General features: G+C 42.5%; 2 protein-coding genes across 19 annotated transcripts in view; both read left to right on the top strand.

Moving 5' to 3' along the window:
* Positions 1-4,887, top strand: part of GLYR1 (glyoxylate reductase 1 homolog) — a 35,685-nt gene extending 30,798 nt beyond the window's left edge. For all 17 annotated transcript variants that reach the window (XM_042437688.1, XM_042437689.1, XM_042437693.1 and 14 more), the window contains 2 exons: positions 629-753; positions 1,686-4,887. In XM_042437688.1, the coding sequence (XP_042293622.1) occupies positions 629-753; positions 1,686-1,760 (200 nt within the window). In that variant the 3' untranslated portion in view covers positions 1,761-4,887. The remainder of the gene's footprint in view (positions 1-628; positions 754-1,685) is intronic.
* Positions 4,888-7,391: 2,504 nt separating this feature from the next.
* Positions 7,392-20,915, top strand: ROGDI (rogdi atypical leucine zipper). 2 transcript variants are annotated; one of them, XM_042438304.1, is made up of 12 exons: positions 7,392-7,531; positions 12,184-12,255; positions 12,935-13,017; positions 14,391-14,445; positions 15,594-15,674; positions 16,243-16,338; positions 17,460-17,558; positions 17,979-18,092; positions 18,861-18,910; positions 19,024-19,150; positions 19,250-19,313; positions 20,190-20,915. In XM_042438304.1, the coding sequence occupies exons 1-11, from the start codon at positions 7,487-7,489 to the stop codon at positions 19,310-19,312; spliced, it is 885 nt and encodes a 294-aa protein (XP_042294238.1). In that variant the 5' UTR covers positions 7,392-7,486; the 3' UTR covers position 19,313; positions 20,190-20,915. The 2 variants fall into 2 exon arrangements, with proteins under 2 accessions (XP_042294238.1, XP_042294239.1); XM_042438305.1 differs by lacking the exon at positions 19,250-19,313.
* Positions 20,916-20,924: the final 9 nt, after the last annotated feature.

A 20,924-nucleotide genomic window follows, 5' to 3' on the forward strand; every position in this document is an offset into this window, starting at 1 on the left:
GTTTCATGAAGCCACACTTTCTTTTCTAGTGTATGGTGAATTTGTTGCAATGCGAGATATCCAGCTCTTCTATAGCCATACAAAGGATATTATTTGTGGGGCTATACTGGCTGTACATACCGTATATACTCGACTATAAGTCAATCTCGTGTACAAGTCTAGAGCAGGTTTTGGGGCCATAATTATGGATTTTGATATGACCCGTGGATAAGTCAAGGGTTAAACTTAGGGACATGTAATGGCAGATGTAAAGGACGAAGTAAAGGAAAACAATGCCAAAGAACTGACAACATTCCAGCAGGGATAACTATTTGTGCTGGGTGGATGAGAGAAGAGAAGGGGGACAATGCTTCCAGAGCATATGCGCAAGAGACTTAAAATACAGTACTTACATTGACTCATGAATAAATCGACTCAGGTTTTTTTTTATTTGAGTCAATTTTAATTTCTAGACTTATACATGAGTATATACAGTACTTATTAATTGGGCAGTCTCTGGAGCTAGGCCTTTAAATGCTAGAACTCCATGGAGGGACAGGGTGGCATCACAGCTCAGTTGTAAAACATGTGCTGCATTCAGAAGGTCCTCAAATTTGAAGTACCTTGGATTTTCTATCTTCTTTTCTAGATATCTTGCAAGGAAATTTTAAACCAGACTTCTACCTGAAATACATCCAGAAAGATCTCAGATTAGCCATTGCACTAGGTGATTCTGTTAACCATCCAACTCCCATGGCAGCTGCAGCCAATGAGGTATGTCTTGTCTAAGCTCATTTCTGTTTTTGAGACTACCTTTCCAGGTGTTTTATATCCAGCCTCTGTTGAAAAATCTCCAAAGACGGTGACTCCACTATCAGGAACTTCCTCCTTATGTTTAGGTGGAATCTCTTTCCCTGTAGCTTGTATCCATTGTAGCTTGCATCTACAGATGGCAAGTCTGCCAATACAGTAGGCTCACTGTACCTTTGTTTCTGCTAACTGCAACACACGCTACCAGTTCAGAGCATTTCCCTTCACCATGGCACTAGCACCTAGGGCATTTACAGAATTTACGATAGGATCTGTAGCAGCATTGAGACTACAGGGAATACATATACATACATTGCATCACAGTGACTCATTCACTTTGAAGCCCTCATGGATGTATGAGAAGGGACATATTTCCCCTTCTCCAGACAAAATGCAGAATATTAGTATTTTAATGGAAAGTTTTAGGTGTTTTACATGGCATAGCTATAGTACAATACTCTTGGGGCTGATACCAGCAGGCTTAGGCCTGTTACAGACTGCCAAAATAAAGCTGCTTTGGATCTCTTTGGAGGTATACTGTTTAAACAATGCATGTGTCCTACGAGTCCAGAGGTTGCGCCAAAGCCACACTCCATTCCTAAGCACTGGAGTGCAGCTTTGCTGCAGCTTCTGGATTCTTAGGATGCATGCATCATTTAAACAGCATACCTCCAAAGAGACCTGAAGCAGCTGTAACAGGCCTTAGTTTGCATAGTTAGCTATACACAGATCCTGCCTGGGGGGCACCCATTAAAACACATAGCTATGCCTGAAGGAAGGGTTTTTAGATGTTACTGAGGGTGTTTTATATTCTGCTGGGAAACTGCTAAATATTAGAATAATACTGTTCCTTTCTGATGTGACTAATCTCTTACCGTCTTCTCTCTCTCCCTCAGGTCTACAAACGGGCAAAAGCATTGGACCAATCTGACAATGATATGTCTGCTGTGTACAGGGCCTACATCCACTAGGCATCCCATTCTTATTGTTAATACTATGATTATTGATGATGATGAATACTGGGTTTTAACTCTGGACCAGTCCATCTCTGTCTGTCTGTCTTTCTCTTCCACCCCCCACCCCTACCACTCCTTTTCTTTTTTTAATACAAAAACTCTGAGATCTGCCGCCTGGGCAGTTGTTTCAGCCAAGAGGGCAGTCGCTGCAGCAAACCTTCCTGTGCCAGCAATAGAAAAGGTTGGACCCTTAACCATCTTGACAACAAGTCTGTGTCACCCGTTGAGAGTCATGGAAAGAAATTGGTGGCAGGCGACTCTTGCCAGAAAAACTGCTGCTTGGCCTTATACTGGTTCTTGTTTATATGAGTGTCCCCAAAGTTTTCTTTTAATTGTTTTCTAACTGCTGTTTCACTTTTTTTGCGGTGGGTAATGTATACGTTGGCCTCTCTTGTGCATTAGGGACAGTTGAAAGATTAGAGGATGTCCTACCTACCTGTAAACTTTTATGGCTATAGACTTGGATTGGGATCGTAACCTGGCTCCTGAGGGCTTTTCCTGAGAGGAAACGGTGATGGCATTAATATCAGTACAGGGTTGATGGGTGTGTTCTTCACTTCATCAACTCATTGCTACTGTGTTTTAGAATAAAAACTGACTCCATCCACCCATCCATGCCATTGCCCATAGAAAGAACAAAGTAGCATGTATATTTTTAAGGTGTATGGTGTTTTCCTTGGGTTTTACATCAAGCTGGCATGCCCACCAGATACACACCTGTTGTTCTGTGCTTGTCAGGGTTTGCAGACTTGGGTTCTTCCAGTGTTGCTTAGATTAGCTATAGGGGAAGAAATAGAAAATGAAAGAGCTTAGCTTTCAGAAGCCTCAAACTAAAACCTCAGAATGTTTTGGTCACGTAAAGTGGAGGAGAAGTACCTATTTCACAGCATTGAGGGTAGCATTCACCAGCAAACTCTTTCTGTGAGTGTTTGAATGGCGAATTTGTCAATTTCCCCAAAAGCAGATAAATAAGAGATACCTGTGTTTCATACTGCATAAAGTATGAGAAATGGCTCCAACTGGTGATACCTTTACAATACTCATCCCATAGTAATTGAAGCAAAATCCTCAAGAGTTCCTTTTGAACAACTTTGTGATTGCTCCATAAAAGCAAGCTTTTTGAACCCAATAGATCTTGATAACATACTTGGCTAACAAAACAACCGGTGGCACACTGAGCAATGTCACCTTTCCCCCGTTGGCCCTTTAATTTTTAAAATGGATTGTGAAGGTATGAAGAGGTAGTGGGGTACAAACAGCAAAGAAGGTGCATACCTGCAACATTACAAAGATTTTTGAAATCCTGATGCTTCTGCTTTTAGAGCTCAAATCAGTATTACTCTTTGAGAGACTCCTGTATTCACCCCAAGAAAGTCTGTGTGATGTGCGATTGGGAAGATGAGACACCCTCCCAGTTTGTGAGTTGGATTTCACACTTGAGGAGGCGGCTACATACATAGAACTGGCCTGTACAATCTTGATTTTGTGGCACACACATTTCTTAGATCAGATCTACAAACGTTGGGCTCTGTGTGTTTAGGCCCTGGTGGGAAATTTAACCTTCAGCAGACGAGATGAGCAATGAGGGTGCGCTGGGCGTATTCAGAATACAAGCAGAAGACTTGGTGTTTGTTTTGTGTTTGAAACTCCAGGAATGGGATAATCCATTTTGTGTCCTAGTTCTGTTAGGAACACATGTTTTTCAGGTGTTTTGCTTTCTGGGATATGGATAATCCTCATGGAAAAGAAACAAACCAGTTTAGCCTAGGTACCTTAGGATAACACTGCTTTGTCTGGTCCAACCAGATAACACCCAGATGCTTAGGACTACAAAACTTATTATTCCCACCTAGTGAAGTGAAGGGAGTTGTAGCCAGTGACAGCTTGTAGAAGGCTGCTCTTACTGCCTCAAATAGCCATTATAGTTGTTGTTTTCTACATTCAGATTCATCGTTATTGAAAACCAACAGTTGTAATTGTATTGACCTGTACTTCCAGTTGGATCTTGCAAGGACTGCTAGGGTGTCTCAGGTACAGCAAGTGTGTCTGGGGGCATTAGAGGTAACTTCAGCCCTTTGTCCAGGCGTTTAATATTTGCTAAGGCTCGAAACATGTCCGGAGTTTGCTAAAGGAACAATTTCTTAATTTATGAAAACTGCACCGAGATAACTATTTGCCTTCAAGCAAAAAACCCGAAACTGGGCTGGGAATGGAGGTAATAAGAGAACAGTAACGTCTTCCAATAAAGGCCTATATTGTGGATTGTTTGGCAACGGGGGAAAAGATCTGCTAAAGAGTGTGTTCCTTGCTGTAGGGCTGCAGTTATCGAAACATCAAGGAAGAGTAAGGGCATGCTGAGATAGAAACCAAGGCTGTGGCAAGTACTGGACTATCTCAGATGCCGTTTTGAGATAGCCTTGTTTTCCTTGTTGGTAGCGAAACAGTAAGAGTGTGTAGTGCCTTAAAATTTTATTATGGCATAAGCTCTCGTGGTTCAGAATAGGGCTCTGCCCTCATAGGTTTTATACCACAATATATCTTAGTTTTTAAGGATGCCCAGGATTCCTCATTCAACACTATGGAGTCTCTTTCTCTCAGCTCCAGGAGCCACTTTCCCTTCAAAATCTTTGTACAGATCTCTTCAAATCCCAGTCGGCGTTGGTGCAGGAGGGGAAGCATGGATTGCAGGAGAATATAATGGAACTGGCTTTAGTCTTTGTTGTCTTAATATTGTTGAGAAGACTGTAAAGTTCCTTTTTAACGGGGATTTCTGTTTTAGCGATTGCTTTTTTTTTTGTTCCCTCCTTTTTAAAGAGAATAAAAAAACATGTGACACTTGTGGAAAGCTTGTAAGAAAAAAAAAAAACAGTTTTCTTTCAAACCCTTCTCCTTCGATGACCGATCTATAGGTAATTAAGGTTGTGAATTTTTATTTTGCCTTGTTTTTAATTAACGTTTGTCATTCAGAATAGGACGTGTGGTGATGATTAAATGGCAAAAACAGAAGAAATGATTCTTTTTTTTCCTTGTGCAATTAACAAAGCTACTGGCAAAAGAAATAAAACCTTTCTTGGTAACACAACGTTACTTGTGCGTTCCTAAAACCTCTCACGTTATTTCTTGTACTGTTAACACCAGAGGCATGCTTTGCATGGTTTGCCATTTCCTAGTAGCCACGTTTTATCAATCGTCTCCTGTTTCTTTCCTCCGTTGTAAAATTCATTTCGAGATGCGAGTACCGGCTCACATCTCAAAACTCGGTACTCATAGGCCCCATACAGACAGGCCAAAATAAAGCTGCTTCCAGTCATGTTGGAGGTAGGCTGTTTAAGAGTCCAGAAGCTGCTCCAAAGCTGCGCTCCGGTCCTTAGGACTGGATCATGGCTTTGGCGCAGCTTCCAGACTCTTAGTACATATGTATAATTAAAACAGCATACCTCCAAAGTGACCCAAAGCAGCTTTATTTTGGCCTGTCTGTTCCAAGGGATCTTTATGTGGATCTTTACTCTTACATTAAGATGACTTTTGGAATTACTTCCAGTTTGCTGCTCTTCGCAGACAGTTTGTTGAGTTACTTAACTATGTTTGAGCAATGATCATTAGATCAATACAACATCGTTGCCAATACACCCATTTAGTGTAATTTCTTATTGTTGCGTGACTTCAAGTGGTTTCCTATGTACGGCGACCCTAAGGCAAACCTATCCCGGTGTTTTCTTGGCAGGATTAGTCCAGAGGAGGTCTGCCTTTGCAAATAATTCACACGTTCATATACTGTACATGTATAAGTTTAGAAATTTTAGTTTAAAAATTGACCCCAAAAACCTGGGTCGACTTATCCAAGCATCAATATAAATACTTTAACTCTTACATATATAAAAAAGGAACCATGCCTTGGTAAAAGGTGAGAGCTTTAGTATCTTCTCAGAAACATTAACTCTCTACTATCTCATCCATCCAGCCTTTAGGGTGAGATGCCTGTCAAAATGTTTAAAGATCTTTAGCACCGTTTCACTTTGCTTCGTCCTTTCCATCCTTCGCTACATGTCCCTAAGTTTTACCCTCGACTTATCCAGGGGCCATATCAAAGTCCGTTAATTCTGGCCCCAAAACCTGCCCTCGACTTATACACAAGGTCGACTTATAGTCGAGCGAATGCGGTATATTAATACTTGTTAACATTTTATAAGGAAATAACATTGTTCAAATTAGAACAGTATTTAACTCAATGCATCATGTGAAGAGGAGGGACCAGGGATGCCAAGGTCCTGCCCTACTATTTGACAACTACTGGTTGTAGCAGAACCAGGGATCATAGTGCCAAAGGATCCAATATGTTTCTATTAGCAGAAAGACGCCATTTGCCCCCCCCCCCCCTCTCTGAGCTGCCTATGTGTGCAGCTGCCTATGTATGTTTCCAATGTATGGCAACCCTATGGCAAATCTACCCAGGGGTTTTCTTGGCAGGGTTTGTACCAGAAGTGGTTTGCCAGTGCCTTCCCCTGAAGCTGAGAGAGTGTGACTTGGCTTAGTGGGTTTTTAAACTGCTGAATGAGGAACCGAACCTTGGTCTCCAGAGTCTTTGTCCAACACTCAAACCCACTTATGCCAAGCTGGCTCTACATCTGTCTGTATCCTGGTTTCGGAAGCGGGATTCAAATCTGCTCCAGGTTGACATACTTCATTGTGCTGAAATAACCACAGCCATAGCTTGCTAAGGCTGCCAGGGATTGTAGAATCGCAGAGTTGGAAGGGACCCCAAGAAGGGCCCTGATCCAGTCCAGCTCCATTCTGCCATGCAGGAACTCTCAGTCAAAGCATCCCCATTGACAGATGGCCATCCAGCCTCTGTTTAAAGACCTCCAGGGAAGGAGACTCCACCACAGTCCAAAGCAGCATGTTCCACTGTCACTCAGGAAGTTCCTCCTAATGTTGAAATGGAGTCTCTTTTCCTGGAGCTTGCATCCATTGCTCTGGGTCCTATTATCTGGAGCAGCAGAAAACAAGCTTGCTCCCTCCTCAATATGACCTTCCTCTTAACCTTCTCCAGGGAAAACATCCCCAGCCAAGCCTTTCCTCATGAGCCAAGGCAGCAAGCAGTTCAAGCAGTGTCGGATTATTTCTGCGTTGTGGATGCAGCCCTAGTCTGCACAGCCATTGTGGCTCAATGCTAAGGGATCCTGGGAATTGTAGTATGGAGTGAGGCATTTAAGCCTTCTCTGAGAGAGAGAGAGAGCTCTGGTGCCACAATAAACTACAATTCCCTGGACCCACAGCACTGAGCCTTGACAAAGTGGTGCCAAGATGGATTGTTTCCTCAGCCTATGAGTGTTTAAAGGAGGACGGAGTGGGCGGGGCTTAAAAGGGCATTCAGCCAATGGCAGCGTCCGCGTCGTCGGGGGTTGGCCAATGAGGGACGAGGAAGGCGGAGGAGTGACAGCCTCAGCATAACACTGAGGGCTGTCCTGGTAAGGCCCTTGGGGATTGTTTCCTCAGCCTATGAGTGTTTAAAGGAGGACGGAGTGGGCGGGGCTTAACAGGGCATTCAGCCAATGGCAGCGTCCGCGTCGTCCGCGGCTAGCCAATGAGGGCGGAGGAGTGACAGCCTCAGCATAACACTCTCCTCAGGCAGCAGGGAGGCCGTTGGTCGTCTCCGAGAGGCGGCTATTCCTCCAGAGGCGATGAGGATGGCGGCGCTGGCGAGCGCGGCGGAGAGGGCTGTCCTGGTAAGGCCCCCTTGGGGACGCCGAGGCGACGGGGCTCGGCTGCTGCCCTCCTTCCGCTGAAGGGAAGCCCCGGGACGCTTCTGTGGAAAAAGGGGCGGGGCGGGGGTCGTTGTGTGACGTCACTACTGGGGCTCTTGGTGACGTCACCACAGTGGTGGGCTGCCAACGAGCATGCGCACTGCGCAGTGGTTTCCCCCTCCCTCCCTCTTTGGTGTGTGTTGTGTCTGTGTGTGAATATATATGTGTGTGTATATGTACATATTTGTGTGTGTATATGTATATATATTTGTGTATACTGTATATGTATGCATGTGTGTGTTTATATATATGTGTGTGTGTGTGTATGTCTGTGTGTATATATATATATCTGTATTTGTATGTCTGTATATGTATATATATTTTTGTGTGTATGTATGTATGCACATACACATACAAATATGTAGATATGTATGTATGTGTATGTATATATACATGTGTGTCTCTCTGTGTGTGTATATATGTGTATGTGTGTATTTGTATGTCTGTATACATATATATATATGTCTGAGTGTGTGTGTGTGTGTGTGTATATATATATATATATATATATATATATATTTGTATGTATAGGTATGTATACACCTACACACATATACAAATATATAGATATATATGTGTGTGTGTGTGTGTGTGTGTGTGTAGTTGTATGTCTATTTGTATATGTATATATATATTTGTGTGTGTGTGTGTGTGTGTGTGCCATTGCTGAACAGTTCTTACTATCAGGAGGTTCCTCCCAATGTTGAGCTGGAATCTCTTTTCCTGAAGCCTGCATCCATCCATTGTTATGGGTCCTGTTCTCTGGAGCAGCAGAAAACAAGCTTGCTCCCTCCTCAGTATGACCTCCCTTCAAGTATTTAAACAGGGCTCCCATATCACCTCTTAACCTTCTCTTCTGGCTAAACATCCTCAGCTCCCTAAGTCTCTCCTCCTAAGGCATAGTTTCCAGACGTTTTGTGTGTGTGTTTGACACAGGAGCATTAAATAAAAACAAGACTCTTGACACAGCTGTTATCTGGAGTGTTATCTGAAGTAGCCCATTCTGTCGTCCTTTTGTCTCTTTTTTCAACATCATTCGCTGTGTGTTGAAATCCCAGTTCAGGCTTCCCTTCCACCAAAGCAGTGGCTCCAATGTCCGATTTCTTACAAAAGGCTCTTCGTTCTGTGGCCCTCCAGGTATTTCCACCTTAACAAACAAAGGGTTTGTGATCACGCACAACCTCTGTGTCTTTATGTTCACCCATGTCCTGCTTCTGAACGGGGATGATCCATTTTAACCTTCACCGTCTTTGGATAGGCTTTTGACCTTTAACGTCTGGATAGAACGACCTACAAACAAGACAGCCGCTTTGTCCATGCCTATGTTTTGGCAACATGGTCAGCGTTAAGGCTTTCTCCACAAACACAGCCGCGTTCTTTGTAGGTGGAACTGCTGCGACAATTCAGAATGATTTGTAGATTAGCAAGGATGCCTGACTGACAGCAGCAACAAAATAAAACCCACACTGTTTGAATGGAGCATTTTGGGGGTCGTCAGGAGCGGATTATAGGAAAGCAAGAGCTTTGTTCAGTTTGGGCACAAATTCCTAGTCTGAATCAGAGATCATTATTTGTGTGACTGTTGTTGGAGCAGAGTATGTATGTATGTGGGCCACTGTGTAGCACCACATTGACTTCACTGTCACTGCTGTTGGAGTAAGATATATGTATTTATGGATGTATGTGGACCGCTGTGTAGCACCACACTGTTCTCGAAGCCCCATGCGTACTGCTTTGAGGCAACTGTTCAGATCAGGAGATTAGATGCTTTTGACCTACTAATACTAAACACAGTTCTGGTGATTTGGGAACCCTCAAACCCTGCAACGCTTACATCTCCCTCTCTTAATATTGCTGTTCATGAAGGCTCAAGTACTTGAATTTCAGCATTTTTGACTCATTGTGATGGAATCCATAAACTGTGTGGTTAATTTTCCTCTGTAAGGACCTGCGATTATAAGGTTAGGGTCTAAGACTGTCTCTAAAGCAATGGTGGGGACCCTTTCTCAACTGAATGGCTGCAATATTATGGGAAGCATGCACACAGCACAGCAAAAAGAAAAGCCTCCTTTGGTGTCAGTTGAAGCTTTTCAAAGCCCCATTGCAGAGGGAGAGAACTGATTTTTCAGGGTGTCTCAGCACTGAGTAGGAATTAGCTCTTTCCTCTTAATAAGCCTCTGCTCAAACACATGTTCAAAAACTCAGGCTGCATCCACACTGCAGAAATAATCCAGTTTGGCACCACTTTAAATGCCATGGCTCAGTGCTATGGAGTTCTGGAAACTGTAGTTTTGTGAGACATTTAGTCTTCCCTGTCAACAAGCTCTGGTGCCACAACAAACTACAGACCCCATTAATCCATGGGATGGAGCCATGGCACTGAAAGTGATTGAAACTGGATTATTTCTGCAGTGCGGATGCAGTCACAGTTTAACCTCCAAAGGAGGAGGGTGCGATCCCTTATCTCTGATTTCTGACCTGGGATAAGGGCAGCAGGGAAGCTGCAAGGCCAGATGATAACCTCTCATTGGAAAAGGTCTAGCCAGCAAACTGGTTCCCCATATCAGATCCAAGTCTTTTAGGCTATTGCTTGTCTTGTGGTCTTGCCTTGTCTTTTTATAGCCTCTTAAATGTTGTTGTTGTATGCCTCCAAGGTGTTTCTGGGTCTTCTTGGCAAGGTTTGTTCAGAGGAGACTTGTCATCATCATTACCATCATTTATCTAAAGATCTTTAAAATCCTAGCCTAAAAGTCCTAAGTTTTAGCACCTAAAATTTGTCTCATGGGTAATAAAAGAAGAGGCACAAAGGAGGTTTGTCATTGCCTTCCTCTGAGGCTGAGAGTGTGTGACTTGTCACTCAGTGGGTTTCTATGGCTGTGCTGGGAATCGAACCCTAGTCTTGATATCGCTAGGTTTTCTATTCATTCTAATCTCATTGGTCACTGATTCCTTTGTATGCTTCACTGAATTGCCTGAGCCGCCTTCGTACGTGAAACAACAACTGTGTTGTGTAAGCTTAACAATCTCTGTTGAAAGAGTAATGGGGGAGGTTTAGAAGATGTTTCTCCAGAGTGCTCTAGTTCTTTTTTAGCAAGCATTTCAATAGCAGAGACTCATCCCTATCCAGGAAAGACGATTCGCAGCACCTTCCGGCCAAAGCAGATTTTTCACTTGCACAAAATATTACAGGCCACTGATATGACATGATGTATGATGTAGGAAGCCTGTATCCAATACTGTATATACTCATATATCAGTCTAGAAATTGTAGTCCAAAAATTGACCCCATAAACTTGGGTCGACTTATTCATGGGTCGGTGTAAATACTGTACTTTAACTCCTATAAACTCCTTTGCTTCATCATTTAGGTCTTTTGTTGTATGCCCCTACGTTTTACCATTGACTTGTCCACGGGCCATATCAAAATCCATAATTTTGACCCCAAATCCTGCCCTCGACTTGTACATATAGTCGAGTATATATGGGATAAACATGTTTCAAACACAGGAATGGCACCATAAGGGATTTCGTTCATTGCTGGCAAGGATCTGTTGACCAAGGAACATCTGCAGCAAGCAGGCATCTGTAGTCAAAGTAGGAAGGCATAAGCGATTCCCATTCATCCCTGAAAAAGAATGTCCTCTCCAGCAATGTGGGGACAATTTAAGGGTTACTTTCTGCTTTGTGCCGTTCCCTTTAAAAGAAGAGCAGGGCAGACTTGTGGCAACAGATGCAAGTTAATTATTACAGCAGTGTTGGGAATGGCAGGCATCAAATGCTTCTGAGAACATTTGTTTGTGGTCATGCTTGCTAGAGAGGAAAATCCAAAGTGCCCTCCAGAAGAAGATTTGACTGTGTCTTGGTTGCCCTTTAGGGGCCTTTCAATGTCATGCTGCCTGGTTGGTGCCTCGCACTGCCTTTGCATTCAGCCCTGTTCAAACAAATGGATTTCCCCCACCAAGCATTCCTAGCATTGATGTTCCTCTTTGAACTGATATGATTCCATTATGCCAGTAGTTTGCCATTGGCATGGCTACCAGTCTGTTTCCGTGGATGTTTCAAAGGTTTGCTTTCAACCTTTAAAGCCCAAATGGTTTTGAGCCCGATGAATTGTCTTCTTTCATATTAATATATCTAGATACTGTATATATGAATTTATCCCTTCTCGAGGTGTCCAAATAAAACAAGATGGGTGACTGTTCTAAAGAGGGTTAAAACTCTGATCTTGAGATGGAGACCCGGTAAAGGCTTCATATTCACTGTACCCGATGCCCCTCAATCCTAAATATGTCCCCTGCTTACCATATTGGCCCATATTGCATGGCAGACCCACTGACTGTTAAGTCTTGGCCTCTTGCGTTGATCCCAACAGATTCAATGCAGGTCAATGTGATCCACCACCATAAAAACGTTGTCCACCCCAATGTAATGAATAAATACTCAGTAGCATCATATGAAACCTCTCACTGCATAATACTCTAGATACTGTTCATTAAAATATTTTAAAGAAAGTGGCGTATACAGTACATACTGATTCTTTGAAATTAAGGCATTTTTCTTTCCTGTCCACACAGCAAGAAGAATTCAAATGGCTCTTACGGGAGGAGGTTCACACTGTCCTTCGGCAACTACAAGATATCCTGAAGGTACAGTATTTACATGAAGTCCCACTTGCTTTCAACTGTGCTTTTTTCTGTCAGCAATCTTCAAATTACTAGCCATGCTAGCAACTACCCAGACCTCCATTTCCATTGCAAGTCAGTTTTGAACCTGCTATAGGCTCTGCTCTTTTATTCCCTTATCAAAGCTTGTGCTCATATGGCATAACCAGCTGTAGACTGAGTAGAGGTTTCAGCAGCAAGGAGCCAAGTTTCTGCCTCCCAGGCCAGCTTCATAGGATAGCCTGGAAAGGATTTAACTAAGGGCTGCTATCTAGGAACTGAAGATTTGTTTTCACACCATCAGTTTTAGGTGGAGCGGGAAGTTAGTGGAATAAACTTAAACTCCAGAAACAAGATGTTCTGATACATCTCATAAAAGCATTTATGGGCAACATTTTTTGACATGTTAGAACAAAAAAGAAACAGGAGTATTTTTGGACCCTGATGGCTGAATGTTGTCCACAGGCCCCACTCCCCCTATTTCTTTCTCCTGATTTAGATCAAATGCAGTAGTGATGCAAGTTGAGTGATTTAGACTTGTAGATTTATTTTTGCTGGAAGCAAAGTTATGCGTCCCTCAGTCTGTACCTAAATTTAAAAAAAACCCCTCTTTAGAACAACTTGTGCCTTTGCATTCATGTTTTTCTTTTTCTTCCTTACCTAGGAGGCTTCTCATCGGTTCACTTTGCCTGTGAGTGGCTCAGAGGGACCCATCAAACAGGAGAACTTTATTCTGGGTACTTCAAAGTAGGTAATGGGTTGTTGTTGTGCAGCGTGTGCAGTTGTTAACTCCTCATAGCCATGGTGAACCAGCCCTAGCCAAGCTCAGCTCATGAGAGAGAAGTTATATTTGCAGTCTTTAGTTGCAGTTGAACCCTTTTGCCCACTGTACTATGTTGCTTATGCATAAATGGGCTCTCAAATTGCATCCCAACAAATCTCTGTACAGGAGGATTTAAAAACCATTTAGCTTCTATTGGCGCAATTAAGTTTAGACGGAAGTATATGCTTGTGCTGATAAGATCTCTATTATTGTTGTCCTCCACTGTGGAATTTAAAACAAACCTATTCTCCTCCCCTTTGAATTCCTCTTCAATAACCACCTCTTGTGACATAAGGTCAGGTTCTTATTTTTAACAGTAGTAGCAGCATTTGCTCTCATTCTTGCATTTCAGCTTTTTCTGTCCTCCCCACCTTCTAGTGTTCTTTCTTTATAAAGTGTAAGGTGCCATAAGAATAATAAAGGGAGACCAGAGGAAAAGATTACAAGGATTTGATCTTTGAAAGGGCAGAGCTCATGAATTCCTTCCCTTCCACTGTTGTTTAAATAAAAAGTTTGGTTGCATGTTCTGTATCTTTGGCTAGTTGTATTGCCATGTCCCATATGTAGGACTTTAAAGAAAGCAGTGTGCATTTGAGATAAAGCTGTACAAAATGTCTTTCATAGCCTCATTTGGGGAAAGGAAAGTGGCCTTTTCTCTCACGGGAGTTGCTCAGAAACAAAGCTCACTGGTCTTATGGGGCCCTGAAATTAAAGCAGTGATGATAGATCAGATTTCTTCTATTTAATTTTATTTTGCTGAAACCACTGGTTCATGCCTTCCTTCTTCTCCTCAATTGGGAATTCACCTGCAATTTGACAGAGACTGGATCCTCCCCACTTCTGCTTCTTGACCTTAAAATTTCCCTAGTTCTTGTCCCAGACATAGTTTGCGATAGAAATGAGAGTCCTAAGAGAGAAGTTCTCCAGTACTTGGCATTTCTTTGAGACCAACATGCATATCATAATCAGATTCCCAACTACGCCCAGTTTATGTTCCTTTTCCTGTTATGGAAACAGAAAGGGTTTATGTCTAGATAACAAACTGAGCTCAGATTGCTCGATCAGATTCCTTTGATTATACAAGGGTACTGTTTGTGATGTTCTGGCAACGGAGAGGCTAGGAATTAGTACAAAGCCTGTCTTTATGCTGGTTATTGCTGGTGTCCGTTGCAGAAGTCCACTGTAAATATCTAACTAAGATGTTTTGATTTGCTCTTTTAGCTTGTGCAGACAGCCGCAGAGCTGTTTGGACACTGGATGTATTTAGCCTTGTTAACAATACTACTTTTTATTTTAGTGCTGACCAAGTGAAAGGAGTCCTGACACTTCAGGGAGATGCCCTGTCCCAGGCAGTAAGTATTGCTCTTTCAAGTTTTACATACCAGGGAATTTGTACCTCTCTGATGTACTGAGCAAGTGAACTTCATCTACTCTTAATTCTCTTTGCATTTCATGAGATTTTCTCCTTTATTGTTTCCTTACAGCAATCAGATAAATAACTGCCTGGTTTGTTTTGTTCACATGAGCCTTGTTCGTTTATCTTGTCTAACAGCCTTTCAGTGGCTTGGAGGGCAACGGGTCTATCTTGTAACTGCTGAGGCTGTTTCCTCTTTAGAACAGGAAACCTCTCAAACTTCTTTGGCTGAGTTTCTAGCATAGTGCTTCTGTAGGACAGATCTAGGATCAAATATTAATTTGATCAGGCATAGCTTTGGGACGTTGTTTCCCCTTAGAAGTGCCAACCAGCATGACACCAGAGATGGACAGCATATCATGCAAATGTTTGGGGATGGCTATGAGGCTTTGGAATGGATTCCCCAGATAGTTTGACAAGTCCGTCATCCTCCGTTCACTGTTGGCATAATAAACATGATCCTAAAGGATCAGAGAGGAACATCTTTTGTCCCCTATGAACTTCAGGACTAGAGCAGAAATAGGGGCCTGTTACAGATTGCCAAAATAAAGCTGCTTCAGGTCTCTTTGGAGGTATGTTGTTTAAATGATGCATGGGTCCTAAGAGTCTGGAGGTCGTGCCAAAGCCACACTCCATTCCTAAGCACTGGAGTGCAGCTTTGGTGCAGCTTCTGGATTCTTAGGATGCATGCATCATTCAAATAGCATACCTCCAAAGAGACCCAAAGCAGCTTTATTTTGGCAGTCTGTAACAAGCCAGGGTATCACAGATCCTGCATACTTTCAGAGACTTCAGACCATCAAGCTTGCACCTATTAAATTGCAACTTTTCAGCCAGTGATGCAACAGGATATTGTATCATCCCCTCCGCCTACCCTGGTTTGCTAACTGTACAGCCTTTAGCCTTTCAATATGTATATGCCCTGCAAAATCTAGTGGTTTTATTGTGGTGGTTAGAGTGAACCAGATTCTGTATTCCTTACCATCAAGACTTGCCTGTTTCTGTTGAAGAGATGGATTCTGTTGAGCTTTTATTAGCCGAAGAGGGCTGAGAAGTAATAAGTGTGTTTGTGTGTCCCTTTCTCAGGATATTAACTTGAAAATGCCCAGGAATAACCAGCTCCTGCACTTTGCATTCCGGGATGACAAGCAGTGGAAACTGCAGCAGGTACAGCTGTCATTTTCAGGCTCAGTCACCTATGCGATTGTATCAGCAATATCTTCTAGATTAGAATCCAGATAAGGGAGACATGAGCTTTAGATTCAATACCAACTCAGTATTCTTCCTCCATTTCTAACATAATTATATATGCAAATGTGCAGATTAGACTGATAGTTTAATTTGCTAAAAATCCATATGTTTGCTCAGCTTAAATGTCTTGCATTAGTTGTAAAATTTAGATATCCGAAATTCAGCATTCTGGTTCATTATTCTGAAAATGCTTTCAGGTTCATCTGATGATCACATAAGATGATACATGTAGTTTTTCTTTTCTAATTTGCTGTTTAAGAGGTGGAGGAAGGGACAGTCTTGACCCTGGGGGCATTTAATCTTTCCTCTTCCCACGACCACATTCCTAATTAAAGTCACTCTTTTTAAAGTGCAATTCGCACAGGGCGAAAATGACAATAATGCTGCTTCCCAGGGTGACTAGAAACCGGTATGCATGTGCACATTCACTATATTATCTGTTTTGACCTAGTATGTTGATGGACTGTCCTTTATGCTTTCCTAGATTCAGGATGCAAGGAATCATGTCAACCAAGCAATCTACTTACTCACTAACAGAAGTGCTAATTACCAGTTCAAGACGGGATGTGAGGTCATCAAGGTGAGGCAGTGGCCCTTTTTCCCAGTGACCACTACAAAATGGACACTAGCTTTGTTTCCCTGTCAATAACTGTTTTTCTAGCTGAGGAAGTTTTTGCCTTTACTTTGCTAGGACTGAGCTATAGCTTTGTGGCAGTGCAGATACTGCGCATGTATTAAAAAGTCCCAGACTCAGCCTTTTGCATCGCCTGTTAAAGATACTCTGGTGACAGGGCTGGGATGAATCTCTGCCTGAGAGCATTGACTGATGCTGTCAAGTTAGATAGTACTAGGCTAGGTGGGACTGCTGGTCTGATGTAGTATACAGCGAAGTGCAGAGCTTGGAAATATTACTTATTTTGACAACAATTCCCAGCATCATACAGTAAGCATAGCACTTGTTTCCTAAAACACATTTGGATCTGTTGACATTATCTGGCTGGCCTGACTACTAAAGCAGGGGTGGGGACTGTCAAGGGTATGAAAGGTAATATTTATCTCCTCCAGTTCCCTGGTGGATAGCAGTAGCCACCTAGCAGTACCCAGAAGTGACCTTTTTTCGTTTGAGGAAAGGGCCACAAAAGGATTGGTCAGTCAAATTTCAGACCAAAAAGTATTTTTTAGCTGAACAGATTGGTAAATGGTAAACAAAGCAAAGGGGTAAGGGAAGGGAAAGCCTGGCACATGTTGAAGCCATGCAGTTTCTGTTTCTTTGCAGCAGGGTTGGATAAAGTGTCAGCCATATGTGGCCCACAGGGCCTCAGTTTGCAATCCCTGTAACCTCCCCAGCCCCCTATATTTTAAAGAAATTGGGCAATTTTGCCCCCAAACCATCAAAGCGTCTTTAAACCAATGCAAAACACAGTGGTTCGCCTCCCCCCCAGGTTCCCCACATACCTGTTTTGAGTCTTCTCCCCCCAAGATTGGTTAAAAACAAAACTGAAAATGATGTGACAACTCTTACTGTAACATCAAGTGCCTGGGGGAGGCGCAGGTGCAAAAATAAAGGTCTCAGCCCCTCCGCAGTTGGCCACAATTGACTTACAACCTTAAGAAACCTGGTAAGAGGTAATGAATTGCCAGTGAGTTTCAATAATTTTTTGTGTGCTTACGTGTTATGTGTGTGTTTTCTTTCCATGACAGCTGATGGATGCAGTGATGTTACAGTTGACAAGAGCTCGAAATCGGCTCACCACGCCAGCTACTTTGACGCTCCCAGAAATTGCATCTAGCGGCCTCACGGTAACTGAAGGCTGCTTATGGCAGCCCTTTTACCCACTCCATTCCCTGAAGGGTTAACTATACCTCTGTTCTAGAATACACAAAGTTAAATCAAAGGCAAGCTACATTTTCTTTGTACAGTAACCCTCTTTTATGTATACACTTACATTCATCTTGCTGCATGGTTTCATTTGCAGAGATACATCTTAGGATTCTCAAATTAGATCAGTTTAATTCAGTCAAAAATAATTATTACTGTTTGCCATAGCCCATTGCAGACAACATCAACAACAAAATACAGTAGGATTCATACAGTGACGTGTCTGAATGAAGGCAAAGATATAAAAGGTGTAGAGAAATTACAAACCATTTAAAAACACATGTTTCAGTATCTAAGCACTATAGCCTATCAATAACTGGATTTTTTCTTTCTCTCTGCAGAAGATGTTCACTCCTGGTCTGCCTGCAGATATCTTGGTGAATTTCTACATCAACCTGAACAAGCTGTGCTTGACAGTCTACCAGTTACATGCACTGCAGCCCAGTTCCACAAAGGTATTACCAATATCACTGACAGGTAGTCTTTTATGAAATTAAATGAATAAAAGTCAGCCTCAGGTCACTACCAGGCCAGGTTCTCCCTCCAGGGACCATCCCTTACCACTAGAAAAGGTCTGGCATTCATTCTAACTGCAAGTGAAGGGGAAACCTTGTTATTGTTGCACCTGAAAGTTGTAATGTAGGCAATGCTAACAATCGATTATGAGCGTTTTACTGTAGGGCACCAAGCTCGAGAAGGCTAGCGTGGGAGTCATATGGCCTTCCCAATATTTTATTTATTGTATTTATAATCTGCTCTTCAACCAGAAAGGCGCTCAAATTTTTTGGACTTTAAATCCCATCATTCCTGGCCAACATTTGTAGGGTCACATGTTTCCCACCCCTGGCCTAGACCATGCACAAATCTCACAGAAAGCTGGGAACGAAGCCTGCATGAAACCCTGGAGAGCTTTTGCCAGTCAGCGTTGACAGCATTGAGCTAGGTGGAACATTGGTGTGACCCTAAATAAAGCAGCTTAATCCTTATTCTTGCTTTGTAAATTTAAAATGTGAATGGTTTCTCATCAACCAAGAATACACACACTCCACTCGTAACCTGTTTATTTCCAGTTGCTTCTAATGCTGCTACTTCTCCCTCTGATATAATCTTCATTTCGCAGCCCATGAAGCCTTGCTACCAATTTAATTTTCTATAGAAACTGAATTGCACTGTCTTGTAATTATTTGAAATTCTGCAAATCACCATCTTTCATTATTTTTCAGAACTTTAGGCCTGCTGGAGGGTCCATTCTCCACAACCCAGGGGCCATGTTGTAAGTATCACCAATCTAGGATTTTGGAGAAGGGCCTCTATTGATGCTAGAGCGTGATGACTTATCTGCACAACTCCCTCACCCCAATATACCCATAACATTTCTTACTACAGTGAGTTCAACAACCAAAGATATGAAGTCAGCCATGTTCATAAGGTGGAGTGTGTTGTACCTTGGTTGAACGATGCCCTCGTTTTCTTCACAGTATCTCTGCAGCTCTGCCAGCAGCTAAAGGATAAGGTGAGGTGATGGGAAGAAAGGATAGTTTTGGCCAGGGACTATCCTTGCTCTGAACATGGAGGAGGAGGAGGCTATTGAAAGTGTATTTGTCTTACCAAGGTGATCAGTTCGAAGATGTACGTATGTTTGGATTTTATATCTGTTGCTAAAAGAAGAATGTAAGGTAAATAGATTTGGAGTTTATGAAACTAGGATCATATACAATATCCTGCTGAGGTACAGATAGCAGTTCCTATACAGCACACTAGTCTGTCTTTCATGTGAAACAAAGGCAAGGAATAAATGACAGCTCTTTGAAGAGAAATCAGTATCATTCCTATATTTTAGACTCAGCAGTGCTGAGCCCAAGAGAACCTCTGAATTCATGCTCCCAGAATTATTGACCAAGTTGGAGGACCAATGTTTCAAAATCACTTTTCTAGAAGGATAAGCAATGCAGACAGAGGCCATTTCCTTTCTTGGTCATGTGGGAACCAGGGACAAAGGGCAGTAAAAGATAAGCAATACAATTTGAAATCCAGCAGCAGCAGCAAAGTAACTTCCATTGTGATCCTGGCCATCTCTGTCTTGTGGAAGGCCAGCCACCCCTTTATTAGGCAAAGAACATTGACTTTCTAAGAAAGGGGGTACAGCCCTCTTTTCACCTAGAAAATGAACTTCAGCACATTGTAACAGCCATGCTGCATGTGATCCAAGTCCTGTTTAGTCCATCATTCTGTTCCCACAATAACCAACCAGTTGAGAAGCCCACAAACACCCTTCTAGTCATATTCTTCAATAACTGGCATTTAGAGGCTCATTGCCTCTGATACAGGAGGTTAAAAAAAACATGTTTGGTTGGCATGATATGTACCTACAATAAGCATAGCTCAGTGTAAATGCAGATGTACACAATTGAGATGGGATTAGGTTAGCTTTAGATTCCCTGTCCCTGTAAAGAAACTTCGGTAGATTTTTCCAATTGAATAACTTTTCCATACCATAAGGAGCAGCTTGACTCTGCTTCTGATTGAATACTTTTCCTTTCCTTCTTTTCCAGATCAATGTATTTTCTGGCTACTGGAATTACAAGCTGTACTAATTCCTGTTTCGACAGTGGTCCATCTGTAGTTTTCACTCTCTCTTCTGGGGAGGAGGTTGTTGTATAAGCTGTGTATGTGAGACGTCGTTGGATCCCTCCACTCATGGTAGCCACAGGTTAGGGCACCATACCCAGAGTTGGCATCCTTGTGTGTAGTATGTCATTATTTATTAGCACTTTAGAGGTCCAGACTTTCTTTCCATGTGCTTTGAGGCTGGGTGCAAGGCTAATCCATCAGAATATTCCCACTAGTGTGAGGAAATTATGGACAACAGGGATTCACCAGTCTCTGCCTATTTCCCATTCCTGGAGGATAAGAGGGACCAGCCAGAGGTATGGCACTCCTTAATGGCCTATACCCATTCCTTGTCATGTTTAGGGTTTGGTGTCGTATCCACCTGCACCCTCCCTTTTGCACAGATGTGATGGTTCATTTCACAACTTCCATAAAAGAGGCATAGGGAACAATTTCCTTTTCATGGTGGGTTAAACCTGCTTTTGTTAAGCAGGGGCACCACATCTTTACCAAGTCTTCCGGTGATCCATTCCTTGCCTGTCTATCCGCAAGGCAAAGCAAGCTCCAAATGCTGTCCTGGTGGCAGAAGTGATTGATTGCTGCTAAATTTGTGAGAGTAATTTCTCAAACTACTGTGTTGTGAAATAAACATACTTGGAATATCGTGATGGGTGGCT

The sequence above is a fragment of the Sceloporus undulatus genome, chromosome 8, assembly GCF_019175285.1.
Source record: "Sceloporus undulatus isolate JIND9_A2432 ecotype Alabama chromosome 8, SceUnd_v1.1, whole genome shotgun sequence".
Classification (NCBI taxonomy): Eukaryota; Metazoa; Chordata; class Lepidosauria; order Squamata; family Phrynosomatidae; genus Sceloporus; species Sceloporus undulatus.

Excerpts from the sequence above, each read along its gene's own strand:
- ROGDI (XM_042438304.1), top strand. The coding sequence starts at position 7,487 with ATGAGGATGGCGGCGCTGGCGAGCGCGGCGGAGAGGGCTGTCCTG. Across the intron at positions 16,339-17,459 it reads CGGGATGTGAGGTCATCAAG|CTGATGGATGCAGTGATGTT; the intron begins GTGAGGCAGTGG and ends TTTCCATGACAG. Across the intron at positions 18,093-18,860 it reads TGCAGCCCAGTTCCACAAAG|AACTTTAGGCCTGCTGGAGG; the intron begins GTATTACCAATA and ends ATTATTTTTCAG.